This window comes from Terrapene carolina, unplaced genomic scaffold, assembly GCF_002925995.2.
Source record: "Terrapene carolina triunguis isolate 2854851 unplaced genomic scaffold, T_m_triunguis-2.0 Scaffold66, whole genome shotgun sequence".
In the NCBI taxonomy this organism is placed as follows: Eukaryota; Metazoa; Chordata; order Testudines; family Emydidae; genus Terrapene; species Terrapene triunguis.
In genome coordinates, this window is record NW_020664417.1 from 81,735,261 (window position 1) to 81,750,530 (window position 15,270).

Below are 15,270 nucleotides of genomic sequence, written 5' to 3' on the forward strand. Positions count from 1 at the left end.
GGCTGTTCGGGGAGGCTTAGCCTCCCTGGCCTCTTATACCCGCCGCCTAAGTATGCCAACATCATAAACCCACCTCAATGAGAGGCATAGGACATATTCTACTCTCACTAAATAATTGTCTGACCCCCACTATTATTTCCTACAACGGTGAAAATTTAAATCGCTAAACAGCTTTAAAAAACACTTTAAAATATATGTTGATATTATCCTTCAAAATTAAAAATAAGAATTGAATTCTGCCAATCCTACCTGTAAGGGTCAAGAAGCAATTTTCCCCTCAAAGAATTGCATGGCTTGTTCATTGTACTCGATTTTGGTTTTTTCAGAGTGAAGTGGGGTTGAAGGTAGGATTGGTGATCATCTGAAGCATCAGGTACAGCCACTGCTAGATGCCAATACTAGGCTAGCTTCAATAAACTCTCTGATATAGAGAATTTTCTGATCCCATTTTAGCTGTAATTAGGGTTAAATAATTTAAAGTTAAACTATTACAGAGCCAAGTACTCATAATCTTGATGGTGTAAATGGAACATATAACTTTGGACAGTGTTTTCTGTCAATCTCTCTCAAGTCCCTTTCATCCTGGATAAACCCTAAGTATGTGTTTTCATAGCTAATACATTTGTTCATATAGTATGTTAGTAAAATTTCATAACGCTATCCTAATCTCAAGTATATTCTTTCCTTATGTCTCTTTTACTTAAAAAAAATCTGACACATTTAATCTATTTTTCCCTAAGAACATACAAATCATACATTTAAGGCAAAATCCCCTCAGTAATAACACGTAGATGCAAAAGCATACTGTGATTGCGTCTCTTCTAGCTTACTGTAAACTGACTGGCAGTTTAACAGTTGGTTATTTGAAGAGCAGCTTGTCGCAAGATAGAAATCTATGCATTTGGAACAGTATTTGTCGAGATCTCATGTCACAAGTTTGCTTTGGAGCCCTCTAAAGACTAGCTACTGCTCTTCAGTGTTTATTGTCAAAATACTGAACCAGCTTTTTGGCCAGTGTCAGAGTAGAGAATATGATTCTACTTCAGAATCTTTTTTTGTTTACACAGTTTTTGATACCTACTGTTTTTAAGTGCTATAAATCTTCCTTTAAATGTTCCTACCACTGAATAAAATCAGCTAGATAAAACAGGAACAGTGGTTCAGGATGAATAAAGAGGCTAAGATGGTACTTTATATAGTGCCATAAGAGAGTTGGCCTCTAGGTATACCAAGAGTATGGGTCTCAAAGGCCTAGATCTTAAATAAATGTTATTTTTTCTTTTATTTTAGCATGAACAAACTAAGTGAAAAGAAAACCACTCATTCTCATTTATTGTTAATTTTGTGCAGTGCTTCTGCCAAGATAACCTCCAAAGATATTCACACAGCCTGAGTCAGAGAGATTCTTATTCCAAATACAGTGATCATTGCTTAACCCTACTGGGGAGTTAAGGGATACTATAATAATACTAATAAATAATAGTACTAAGTGTAGTTTATTAAAGAGTAAGCAAGAGGCACCTGTTAAACCTTAGGGACTGGCCATTTCCCTAGAGTTAATGGAGATGCCTCTGTGGGGCAATATGTCAAGAAAGAGGTAAGTTTGTGAACTCTCAGAGGAGGTTGGGACTCATAGCAGGAGTGTGTTGTATTCTACATCCTCCACCCCACCATGCCAGAATCCTTGCCCCATCATTGACTTGTAAGCATAACTTGCCCCCTTCACTTTCCTGCCAAGTCCTACCTCTTCCCTCATACTACAAAGCAGCAGCGGGTATGTGGGAGCAGGAGAAGATGTCATAGATGGTTAGATAAACTATGGAGACAAGAGTGGCTGGCCATCTGGTGAGTGAGGGCAATTTGGCACTTTGGCAGAAGAAGCTTCTTCCAATGTTCATCGCACAGGAGCAGTGGGGTTGGGGATGGACTCTAGTTAGAACGAGGAATGAGAGAGAGAGTAAGTAAGTGAGTCCAGGTGCAGGGAGAAAGCTGTTGTGGCAGGGAAGGAGGTGAGAGAACCAGGAAAGGAGATGACAGAACTCCAGTCTCCAAGATAACTCTGAGAAAGTCTGGAGGGCTGGGTAAGTCTTCTTATGGGCCTCTCACAAACCATGCTGTTTCTACTCAGTGGAGTCATTTTAAATCATATGGATTAGCCTGATCTTCCCATCCTGCAGTTACTATCCATCTCTCAACAACCAATTATGTGGAAATTAAACATATGTAATAAAAACACAGCAAATATTAATTATTGTTACTGCAGAAAATAAAGTAATCCTGCTTCATCATTTGGGGCCAGTGTGCACTTGTGACTCTCATTGAAATCAGGCCAGCCCCAGTCAAGGATCCCAGGCAGAATTGGATTTGATCCTCATCTGTTTTCCTGCCTATTTTGCTAAGGAGAGAGGTATTATATAAATGCAAGCTTCGCCTTTTTATTTATTTATTTATTTACTTGTTTCCTTTGTGTCCAGGTAATCTGGGCTCCCAGCTGGTTGAGTATAAAGAAGAAATGTACATAACATCTGATTGTGGGAATACCTGGCGGCAGGTAAGGAAGAAGGAGAAATAAGACATTTGAAACTAATTTTGAGCATCAAATTATTATTGTTATTGATTGATTGATTGTAACAACAATTATCACATTTAATGCATTAACTAATTAAGTCTTCTAATCCTCCTGTAGATGTAAGTAGCTATTATTATTCCCATTTTACTTTGAAACTGAGATGAAGGGAGAGATTTTCACAAGCAGTAGTGAGAATTAGGTTCCCAGCTGCTATTGATGTTCAGTAGGAATAGGGCACCTATTTTGTTCCTTTGAAAATCTCCTCTTGAGTAACTTGCACAAGGATGGTGCAAGCCTTTTTTCTTTCTTTCTTTTAAATTATTTGCCTTATTTCAGGATACTCAGAATGTGTATACTCAGGAGTCAGACTTAGGATGCTCACATGCAAAGGTTTTGTGCCTGATTAACTAGAAAGGAAAGAACTCTTCTATTTTTCCCAGTTTAAAATTGGTGTCAGACCTTTTTTTGGCCCAAATGATCTTAATAACAGAATAATAACAACACTTCAAACTTTCCAGTGTTTGAAATCACTTAAATCTTGTGCCCTACATTTGAAAAATTTCTTTAGGATTTATGGCTATTGTTTACCATATTTCTTCATAACTAAAAGTTTCTTCTTTACCAGAGTCTGATAAATAATTTTCTTCTACAGAACTAAAGAACTGCCCTCTTTCAAAATGACTGATATCTCCCATTGTTCTCAATGGGACTAAAGATTCAGGAGGCTCTTGGGTGGCCATTTTGCAGGGGTCATCTATTTCCTATTGTTGTCAATGAAATCTCTGCCTCCTGACAGAATAGGAAGTCAACATCTTCCCTGGCTTGACTGAAATTGGAACCAGTTGGTGATGGTGGCCAGCTTGAAAGATGGCAATTCTTAATGAGTTTTTCTGAAGGGAAAAACTTTATGCCTCAGCTTCTGCTGATGGATAAACTTTCAGTTCTGAAAAATAGCAGCCAAAATAAGCGTTCATCCTACATATTTATTTTCAATAGCTACCTGTTGCACCAGATCAGATCAGCAGAGAGGGCAGGAGGGAGGAGGACATGAGTGTATGCATGTGCAGGGAATGCAATAGAGATGGGGAAATAGTAGTATGTATGCAAGAAATAAAGAGGATATAGAAAGGAAGGGGAAAATGATGTATGGATGTGCAGGGGCATGTGAGAAGGTGCAAAGGCAGGGAGAAACTGGAGGGCAGGAGGGAGAGGCAAACCAGAATATACTCTCTCCAGCTGCTTTGCACTGTTCTAGTGAAATAATGTAGCTATAAGCCCACCTTAAGTGACCAATATGTGAATGGCATAAAGCAGCCACAGCATACCACCAGTGAAAATAGGCCTTAAGCTGAAATCTTTAAAAATGCTTTAAAGTTGATGCTTCATGTCTTCACATCATTAGAAACATCACATGGTAATAGTCTCTTTGGCTTTATTTTGTGTTTGTATATGAAAATTCTAATTAAAGAAATTCCCAGTCAAAAACTGTATTAAAATTGATGTAAGGTTGAGAGCACATATCGGTAATTTAAGGTAAAATACACTACAGGGATGATGTTATTAGCCCAATACCAAGTGTTATGATCCCAGGAATATTTCAGAGTTAAGGTTAACTTTTAAAAAAAATCCAAACCTAAGATATGGTATGGACAGGCACAGTTAAGGCACCCAAGCAACTCAATCTTTGGATAATCTTAACTGTGCCCTTTAAGGACAACATGAGGGAGAAAATGTGACTTTTAATATTTTGTTTAATGTAATCTGATACAACAAACATGAAAATACCTTAATCATAATCTTATGATAATTGCATGACATCAATTGAGTTTTGAATTTCCTGGATTTACAGTATTTGGATTTTAGATAATTACAACATCCCTCTATCAGAGGGGTAGCCGTGTTAGTCTGGATCTGTAAAAAGCAACAAAGAGTCCCGTGGCATCTTATAGACTAACAGATGTATTGGACCATAAGCTTTCGTGGGTGAATGCCCACTTCGTCAGACGCATGCATGCAGACCCACGAAAGCTTATGCTCCAATACATCTGTTAGTCTATAAGGTGCCACGGGACTCTTTGTTGCTTTTTAAACATCGCTGTAATGTATTTTACTCTCAATTACTCTTTCTTAATTCCATTTAAACACTGCCAGGGATGGGATGATCTAAGAATACCTGGGTCCTGCCTTAATGCAGGGGACTGGACTAGATGACATCTTGAGGTCCCTTCCAGACCTACATTTCTTTGTTGTTGTTTTTTGTCTGAGAGTATTAGATGATGATGATAGAGAAATATTAGAAACCTTCATAGTGTCCAAAGACCAGGTGAGAAGCACTAATAAGAATAGAAATGTGTCACAAAATTATTCTATTTCAATGAAAACAGCTGTTTTAATTGAAAATGCTCTCACTCTAATGTTGAACTGTAGCATAATACAATTCTACTGAAGTACAAGAAACAGCAAGAGTGAAACTGAGCACTCTAGTTTCACTTTCCAAGCTGAATACAAATAAAAAGGATTTATTTTTATATACTAGTAATATAGGATGGTGGTAATAATATAAAAAAGGACATTTTAAAAAAATAATTATATTATTTTTGTCATGATGATGTTCTTTTGCTTCAGAAGTTGAGATTTTATGCCTAATCATTTCTAGAGTTTTAGCAGTGGGAATTTATCTCCATGCTTAGGGGTTACCAGTATTACTTATGACATCTAATGCTGCCATTTACCAAAATTCTGTATTTTTTTCTGGTGAGAAAAGGGCTGGCATTCAGATTCTCACTATTTGCATTTGTGGGACACTTAAGCTAATGAGATGAAACTTGGTTTATCAAGTCTTTTAGGTGATTTTTTACTAGATATAAACTCGGACGTGACCTCTAATCCCCATTACAACAGGCAAAATGAAAAGTGCCACTGATTTCTTTATTTTAATTAAAACTGTCATGAAGGCTTTGCAAAGATCTTAATAAATCTTCACGTTGGTGACTAGGAAAAAGAACACAGATTCTTTTGTATATTTTATATCCCCATTATTCATAGTGATCTGCCTGTTCTTCATGAAGGCAGCTATACATTTCCTTTCTCCAGTGAAATTCATGAAGCTAAAAACAAAACATGAGCAATTACAGGATACTGCAATTATTTATATGACTAATTACTGGTCTCTAAGGCTGGCACAAGCAGAGCCTACATTTTGTCACAGTTCATTGGATGGGTTCAGACCACTGACTTGGAAACTGGGCAGTTCCAACTGCTGACTGCCAGTCACTGCCCTGCACCTTTGTCACATCCCTCACTGCGCATCCCCAGCATTGCTGCAAAGCCATCTACAGGCTCTCATAGAGGAAAAACAAGATTGGATTATGAATCATGGATAACAGAGAGACTTGGAGTAGTATAGAAAGGTAAACACACTGGAGCAAGGAATAAGGCCAGTACAGGGAATAAGCTAATACCAGCAATAATAAAGAAATATTGGCAATAGGAATTGAATAGAAAGATAAGAAATAAAACTATGAAACTTACTTGAAATAGAAGCAATGCAAACACAGCTGTAACAAATGGCAAAGGAAGTGTAAATAAAGCAAAGGGTATATGAGGATTAGACAAACATGTTAGCACAGTTATTTGGGACAATTATGTCTATCACGCCTAACAAAACAGAGTAGTATAATGTGAAAGATGAACATGATATTAAATCAAATAGGAAGTAACCTAAGGGTCTTCATGGCAATGAAAACCAGCTTTGAATGGGATTCCTTCCTCACTCAGGCTTTATAAGTTTTTGGCCTCATTGAGTAGTTTTCTGCTCTCCATTTTTTTTAAACTGCGGCTGGCCTGTCTAGTATTGAGGGTGGTTTTACTATTTTTCTGCTTTGTAGTGTAACACCGACAGACCCCGGTCATTGGCAGGCGGGATAAAACCTAGGACCTCTGGAGCTTAGTGCATGAGCCTCTACCGCATGAGCTAAAAGCCAACCAGCAGGACCGGCTCCAGGGTTTTTGCGGCCCCAAGCAGCCAAAAAAAAAAAAAAAAAAAAGCCGCGATAGCGATCTGAGGCACTTCCGCTGTGACTCTACCGCCGCCGCTTCTTCGGCGGCAAGTCCTTCCCGCCGAGAGGGAGTGAGCGACCCGCTGCCAAATTGCCGCGGAAGAGCCGGACGTGCCGCCCCAAGCACCAGCTTGCTAGGCTGGTGTCTGGAGCCAGCCCTGTCAACTGGCTGTTAGCTAAGGCTGTAGAACAGACTCATTTTATCTCTCTAAGTTACCTCAGTACCACTGGATGGGACAGAACACCACACCTAGAAGGTGTGTGGGTTACAGTAGCACTCTGATAGTGATGATTATTATTATTATTGCAGAAGAGTGCTAGGGGATGAGTAAACAAATAGTAAGAGACAGTAATTACCCAAGTAGCTTGCAGTTTAAATAGACAAAAAAAATATTGGGGAAATAGCATTATCCCTGTTTCATAGGGTGGACAGCTGAGACTCAGAGAGATCAATTGTGTTGTCCAAGTTTACATAGAAAGACTGTGACATGGCCAGAAATTGAAGCCAGATCTCCTGAGTCCCAGTCCAGTGCCTTAATTACAAGACCATCCTTCCTCTCTACATGATACCTCTGTATTACACAAGTTAGGGAAACCTTTGCTTAAGCAGGGCAAAGCTCAGCAGCTTTGTAACCATCCAGGCACCAAAGAGAGGTATAGATTTTCTTCTCCAAGCAACCAAGAGATGGGTAGCACCACTGGCAAGCACAGCAAGCAAGAGGGGCTGGAATCACTCCCTTTCAATAGCCAGGAAGAGAGAGTTAGCTAGGACAGTTGTAGGAAAGTGTTCCAGCTTGGAATTTAGGAATGGATTTTTCTTGGTGAAATACACAGGTGCATTTTTGCCTAGCTTTGAGTTTCAGGCAATGCAGAATTAAATCTCATAGGATAAATCCTCACCAGGTGTAAATCAGCATGGCTCCATTGACTTTATGCTGACTTTTACTAGTAGAGACTCTGTCCTGGTGTATCTACAGCTGTTGCAGTAACAAAGACATAAACAACACACCATGAGAGAGAAAACAGTTGGCATTATTATGAAGCAAATAAAATTCCCTAAACATTACAAATGAGCTACAAAGGATGGAGGATGCATAAGGTTCCAATGGTGTTCCCCTGTAGCAGCTGGCCACCTGAAATGACTAAACAAGTTCTAGTTAGTGGAGATTATCACTAATTCATTCATTTGATTGTAGTTAGTGGAGAGAATTATAATTTGCACAGTTGAGACTTGCATATTTGAACTGCTTATGAGCAGAGATAAGCATGCTGCAGTGGACTAGAAGCCAGGAGCTCCTGAGTTCTAATGTCCGCTCTGATGCTAACTTCACTTGTTGCTTTGGGAAAGTCCCTCTTAGAGGAGTAGGGGTTACCATGTTTCCTTATCTGGGAATTTGGGGTAACATTTATTTCTGTAGAGTACTTCATGGGTGAATTAGTTCATGTTATTACAGTGTTCTGAAGATGAAAAGCTATTCCTGTAAGTGTAGGTGTTTATAATGTGAACAAACAGAAAATTAGGAAAAGATGAAGATACACATGGGTGCTATTCCCTGTGTATCTTAATGGAAACAGAGGGCTTGACCACACTCACCCAGGCATCATTTACTCCTCTTGCTCACTAATGGAAGGTAGAAAGTTTTCACAATATGATTTTAATATTCCTTTGTGTTAAAGCATTGGCAGTGTGCCAGTATTATTCACTGGAAAGTGAATTAGTCCTGGAACACTTTATACCCTTTTCAACTGCACACTCAAGAATAAATAACACTACGTTGTATTAGATTCTCATGTTGTTCATAACTACTTTCTATTGGCTCTGCCATTTTGATGGTTTAGCTTCAGACTGAAACAGTTTTAAAGGCAATCAGTGTCACTACATGTTGGCTCTGATTTTTTTGAATGGGCATTTGTCTTTTCATTACTCCTGCCCCAGTTATATCGCACAAAGAAAAATATACTAATGAAATTATTTTACATTTGTATAGGGCTCTTCATTAAAGGCTCTCCAAGCACTTTGTACATAATGTTATGCTTCTGGTATAGATGAGAAAACTAAGGCACAGAGAGAGGTTAATTGACTTGCCCAGGATAGCAGATGGAGGCTGTGGCGGAGCTGGCAATAGAATCAGTAAACCACACTGTGTTGCATTAATAGTATAAATTTAATGGTAAAGAAACATAAAGATGATGTGCAATATAGTAGCATCTATGGATGAAATCCTTGTCCCGTTCAAGCCAATGACAAAAGACTCACTGACTTCCGTGGAGCCAGGATTTTACCTTCTGTGTTTAAATGATTGTGAGTCTCAAATTATATGAATTATTGAACATGCATATTATGGGCCCAAGTTGGAAGTCCTTCCTTGGTCTTTAGTCATAGCCTGAATAGAGACTTAAGAACTAAGCCCTATGGGCCTGATCTGATACCCACTGAATTCACTGACATTCTTTCCACTGACTTCAGTGGGATTTGAATCAGGTCCTGATCTGAAATTCTTCCATAGATTCAATAAATGTTTCTGTTTCTAATTAAAGTCTTGTTTACTGTTGTTATTTCCAGTCCCTTCTCTATAGGCAATATTTACACCAAAAGACAGAAAACATTCCAAAGAATAGGTGAAATTAAACAAGCAATCAGTACCAGCAGAACGGAATCACAGCTTTAAGTAGGATATAGAGTAAAACTATGGTACCCAAGCTGTGTAACCATGAGCTGTACTGCCAGTTTGCCCGGAGCCAGACGGATTCACCTAATTTGGATAAAATGGTACAGATATCAATTTCCCCTTTTCTTCAGTATGGAGGTATAGCACCTGGAGGACTATGCATCCCAGCATATACTGTTTCATTCTTCTTTGTATGATTGCTCATGTCCATTCCATTGTAGGTGTATGTGTTTGCCACATGCACCGGTGCCGGAAGTTTTCCCCTCAGTGGTATCCATAGAGGACTGGCTCTAGCGCCCTCTGGAGTGGCACGTGTATGCACCGGTATAAGGGGCGCCTCCGGCTGCTCCCTCCTTCAGTTCCTTCTTACCGCCAGTGACGGTGCTGGATCATCTCCTTGCCTCAGCAAGCTTTCCTTCTAAAACTGTGCCTAGTTGTGAATCTCTTGTATATAGTTCTTAGAAAGTTTGTATAGTTTATTAGTTCCCTTAGTGCATAAGTTAGAAATAGTTAGTTAGTCCCCTATGGGACTTAGTCTAGGGACAGGGCATGGTCCGATCCCCAGGCTGCAAGCCTTGTGACCACTGCAAAAAACCTATGCCAGTCAGTGATCCCCATCAAAGCTGTCTGAAGTGTTTGGGGGAGACCCACGTGAACGACAAGTGTTGCATTTGTAAAAGTTTCAAGCCACGAACCAAAAAGCAGGGAACATTCAACTTAGAGTGCTCCTTATGGAGTTGGCCCTTACACTGGCCTCTGAGTCAGCTAGATCGAACTCCGCTCCAAGCACCACAGCATCCCCATCCCTGGTACCGGCTAAAAAGCAAAGAAAGGCTGGGAGAGGGCATTCTCCTATGTCACGTAAAGGGAAGGAGTGAGCCAGAGGAAAGTGCAGGGCAGCTCCTCTCCTCTGGATGGTGGGCCAGGCTCCAGCACCTGCTGAGCTGTCGCATCCCCTCGAGACCCGCCTGTCACCCCGGGAAGCAGCAGAGGCACTCAGCACCTGGCGGTGCCATCCATGCCAGAGGCCTTTAAGGCTGCTAAAGACATATTGTCCCTTCTGGTGCCACCTGTGCCGAGCCAGAGAGGTGCCCCATTCGAGGGGTAAGCCTGCCCTGGGACCTTTCGGCTTACCTGTCAGCATTCCCAGCGTCGTTCCCAGGACTCTAGGCAGCGTTCCCCAGGATCCCGGCACCAATTGGCAGCTCTCTGGTGCAGACCTGTGGAGACACATCGCCAGTCCCTGGAGTCCCGGCACCAATACCCAGAGCAGCCGAGTTCATCTTCAAACTCATGGCACCACTCCGGAGAGCCGAGATGCCAATCCCTTGAGTCCTGTCATCTGTCTCTGGTTCGCTGCTACAGATCCCCACCGGCATGTCAACGATCTCCTGAACCAAGACATCGCCCCTCTTGCTCCTGGTCCACGGAGCAGCACCGCTCTCAAAGCGTGGCTTCGATCACAGGGGTACTGGAACTGATCCACCAAATGCTGCCGCCGGTCACTGGAGGCACGGCACCGAGAGCCATCTTCCCAGTACAGGTCACCGGTGGAGACCTGCAGAGAACAGGTAGACGGGAACAAGATAGACAGGCGGCATCAGTACCGTTCTGGTCCCCCAGACGAGCCTCTCCCTCCTCAGGCTCAGAGAGTGAGGAGGAAGATTTGCCTGCAGGCCAAGCCCAACAACTTGGGGCATAAGCATTCCCATTCGGACCAGCAGTGGCCACATGGCCTCAGGGCCAATGGCCGGCTCCCTAGCAGCTATGGAACGCCTAGGGGTTTCCCCAACAATTGCAGGGGTACCAATCAGTCTCAGGGCATCTGAGAAACAGCGACAGTCTCCTGCCCGCCGCCAGACTTGGAAGCGGAGTCAGAGCAAGGTCCCCAGGATCAGCGAGCCTTGGCTGAGGCTCCCCTGGCGGAGGCTAAAGAGTTGGCAAACCCGCCGTTACCTGCCTCCTCATCCTCTTCGCCTGATGAGGCAATAGCAGAACCTTCCCACACACTTCCCAAAGACAATGTAAAGAGTCACCAGGAGCTTCTAAAGAGGGTGGCATCTAACCTGGGGTTGAAGGCTGAGGAGTTGGCGGAACCCTCCGACTCACTGTTTGATTTTTAATTGCAGCAGCCCCTTCCAAGGTAGCATTGCCCGTCCACCAGAGAGTGGTAAAGCTGATCAAGGCCTTATGGCAAACTTCCTCCTCTCTGCCCCCCATCTCCAAGTGGGCAGAGAGAAAGTATTATGTCCCTGCTAAGGGATTTGAATACCTGTATACAAACCCCACTCCAAGCTCACTGGTGGTATCAGCAGCCAATGAGCGCGATAGACAGGGCCAACCGGGATTGACCCCTAAGAATAAGGAGGCGAAGATGCTTGATCTCTTTGGCAGAAAGATTTATTCTATGGCCAGCCTCCAGCTAAGAGTGGCCAACCAGCAGGCCTTACTTGGCCATTATGATTTTAACATCTGGCAGTCCATGGCCAAGTTTGCAGACTCGCTGCCAGAGGAGCGCAGGAAGGAGTTCCTGGCTATTCTGGCTGAGGGCAGAGCTGTGGACAGGGCAGCCCGCCAAGCGGCCTCAGATGCAGTGGACTCCGCTACCCGGACCATGGCTTCGGCCATTCCATGAGGCGTGCGTCCTGGTTGCAGTCATCAGGCCTGACGGTGGAGGTTCAGCAGTCCATCCAGGACCTCCCCTTCGCCAGCCTGGCACTGTTCATGGGACAGACAGCAAGTTACATGACCTGAAAGACTCTGTGCATTATTTGATTACGCCATCACCCAGCAGGCCAGAGATGACGCTAGATTTGGCAGAGCTGTGTTGCAATCAACACATCTATGAACTCCTACCCACTTCGGGTACTGCTTGGGAGTCACTTAAAATGGAATGGACATGAGCAATCACTCAAAGAAGAAAAAACGGTTATTAACCTTTCATAACTGTTGTTCTTCAAGATATGTTGCTCATGTCCATTCCACGACCCACCCTCCTTCCCCTCTGTCGGAGTTCTGGCAAGAAGGATCTGAGGGAGGGGAGAGCCGCTGGCGCCTCTTGTAGCAGCACATACGTGCACCATTCCAGAGGGCACCAGAGCCGGTCCCCTATGGATACTACTGAGAGAAAAACTTCCAGCACCGGTTCATGGGACGAGCACACACACCTACAATGGAATGGACATGAGCAACACATCTCAAAGAACAACAGTTCCGAAAGGTTAGTAACTATTTTTTTTTTTTTATTATTTGAGCAGAAGTTCAGAGAAGGTTTGGAGAGGAATCCAAACATTGCTTATCTGATTACATCTGATCCGATCTTTTTGAAGTGCATCTAAAATTAGTGTTTATCCATTACTGAATTCTCTAAAATATGCAGCTGTATGTAATAAGCAGACAGGACTATAAATTTCTCATATCTGGTGCTGGTCTGTAAATGGAAGACAGCCAAAGTGATTCTTGAAACTACAGGATTCCTTTTAAATATGTTCTTATTAGGTGAGAGAAAGACATGCAGCCAAGCTTCTAGGTGCGGTCTTCCTGCTTTATTAATGCTTCCTCATTTCTTGGAGTGAATATAAATGTGCTTGGGGGGAGTGAAGGGTTTTCTTCTACACTTAAGTTTATCATGATATGGCTTCAAAATGAGTAAAGAGAAGCTTTTAGCATTGTCAGTATTTTCTCATTCTCAAAGGCAACATAAGCAAACGTCTCGTTCACTTTTCTTTGTCAGGTTGTATAAGGGGTAGAAAGTATTTGTATTAATTTTCAAGGAGTGTGCATTAATGATCACTTTATCTCATGCTGCTGTGTTAAATGAAGCTTGACAGACATCTGAAGCAAGCAGACACTTTCTTATGACAAATCTCAGATGTAGAAAGGAAAAGATATTTATTTATTTAGTGCTTCCAGTGATTCAGATTAAGCTTTTTCCTTTTTTTCCTTTTCCTTCCTCATGCTTTCATCAGTTATTTTGGCTCTGGACTTTCAAAGGAGTATTTTCATTGTCCTGGTATATAGTCTCCATTAAGCCTAGGTATTGTTTATATAGGTTGCTATTGAAAAGTCAGCACTGACCAACAGCTGTTCCACAATCGTGTGTGAGAACTAATATTTCCCTATGCTTAAAATAGAAAATAACTGTGTATCTCAGATACCATTGTATACTAACTTGATAAATCTCGCCTTTGTAATGATAATCACTGTACTCTTATTTCCCTTTGGTTGTTTGGCTGCAATTTCAATAGTTTATGAATATCAACAATATTGAGATTCAGGACTTCCACCAGAGAGATTTTTGTGCAAAGCGTTGAGCTGTAGAAAAGAGAGGGAAGAACCCTAAATTTATCCTCAAATCTTGGTTATGATTCATCGCTTGTGTCACCAAGCCAGTATCACATATGTCCTGACTTTTTAGACCATTCAAAAGTCACAAAGTGACCTCGTTGTTAAACTGCACAGAGTCTATAGTTAGACAAACTAAGTATTAATAATAGCTTCTTTATCCTGAAAATATAACTCATACCAATTTACATCGTGTTCTGTACATTTTGAAGAATGTGTTAGAATCTCACAGACAGAAATAACTTTCCTGTTTTTCTTAGCATTACACTTCAAGGCATGCCATTTTGCAAGACATATAGAATATGACAAATACCTTAAGTAAGATGATAGGTCACAAAGAGATATATAGTGGGAAAGAATGAAGAATGCATATTCTTAGAAGCACAAGTCTGGGCTGAGATCACCTACAGGCATTTTTATTTGACTGTGATTTGAACCTGAACATTTCCCAATTCACCAACATAAATTTATTTTCCTTCACAATCTAGAGAACTTGATCCACATGGTAGAACCAGTCTTTAATAACTGTGTACAATGTAGGAATAAAACTAATTATTATGTACTTTTGAATTTATTTAACAAAGCAGACTGTTAGAAAGCCATACATTGACAAGTATTTTAATAATGTTTTGGTACTGCATTTTATTTTTTCCAACCCAGACATCTGCTTGGTCTTTTTATCTGGTTTCTAGGTCTTTGAAGAAGAACATCACATCTTGTATCTGGACCATGGTGGAGTCATTGTGGCCATCAAAGACACTTCTATCCCTCTGAAAATACTCAAGTAATGCTGCAGTCAGTTATAGTAGGGTTATTACATATTCAAGACCTCAAACGTACTTCAGAATTAATCAGTAATGAGCTTTTTAGTAAGTTTGTGTAAGAAATCCAGGTGGATCCACTTTAATTTAACATTCGTTAAACCAACAAAATGCAGGTGGACATTTTATTAAAGCATTCCCAGTGGAGTTGTTGGTAAAGTAGTTTGCTACATCATTAATAATAACACTTGTTTTGCATCAGTATGGCCCTGTTCATTCAAAAGCTTCCTAAAGTGGACTGCAGTACAAACTATAGGTCCTGCCATGAGGGCAGGGGACTGGACTCGATGACCTCTTGAGGTCCCTTCCAGCCCTAGAATCTATGAATCTATACACAGAGGTCACTTAATCCACCACTAAAATCCAGTAACTATTTTAACAGTATACACTAACATTGCCCTGCAGGTTGGGGTAGGGAGTAAACTTATAGCTGCAGAATGCATTTAGGTAGGCAGTGTACAGTTGCCCATATCGGAATTTTGGAATAGCGTGCAGAGCTATCCTCTCTAGAATTATGCAAAGAGTAATGTATATGTACTGAATGCAAGTGATCAATGCTTCAATTTTACATAATGATAATCACACGTATATGAGCCAAGTTTGTGATCAGTTGTCTGGGGAGAGTGTATATGAGGAATTAGGGTTAAATATAGGGAAAGCAAAGAGATTTCTTGTTTTTTGTCATTTAGAGGGAGATTATTTCTGTTTTCTTTTCTTTTTGGGAAGGAAATAGCAGAGCCTCACACTAATTTCTCTCTCTCACACACACACACACCCACACACACACACACACACACTCTTTATATTTA

General features: G+C 41.3%; 1 protein-coding gene across 2 annotated transcripts in view; it reads left to right on the forward strand.

The window, feature by feature from the left end:
* SORCS2 (sortilin related VPS10 domain containing receptor 2) overlaps positions 1-15,270 on the forward strand; it is an 808,645-nt gene that overhangs the window by 732,838 nt on the left and 60,537 nt on the right. For both annotated transcript variants that reach the window (XM_026648060.1, XM_026648061.1), the window contains exons 12-13: positions 2,475-2,551; positions 14,333-14,424. In XM_026648060.1, coding sequence (XP_026503845.1) covers positions 2,475-2,551; positions 14,333-14,424 — 169 coding nt within the window. The remainder of the gene's footprint in view (positions 1-2,474; positions 2,552-14,332; positions 14,425-15,270) is intronic.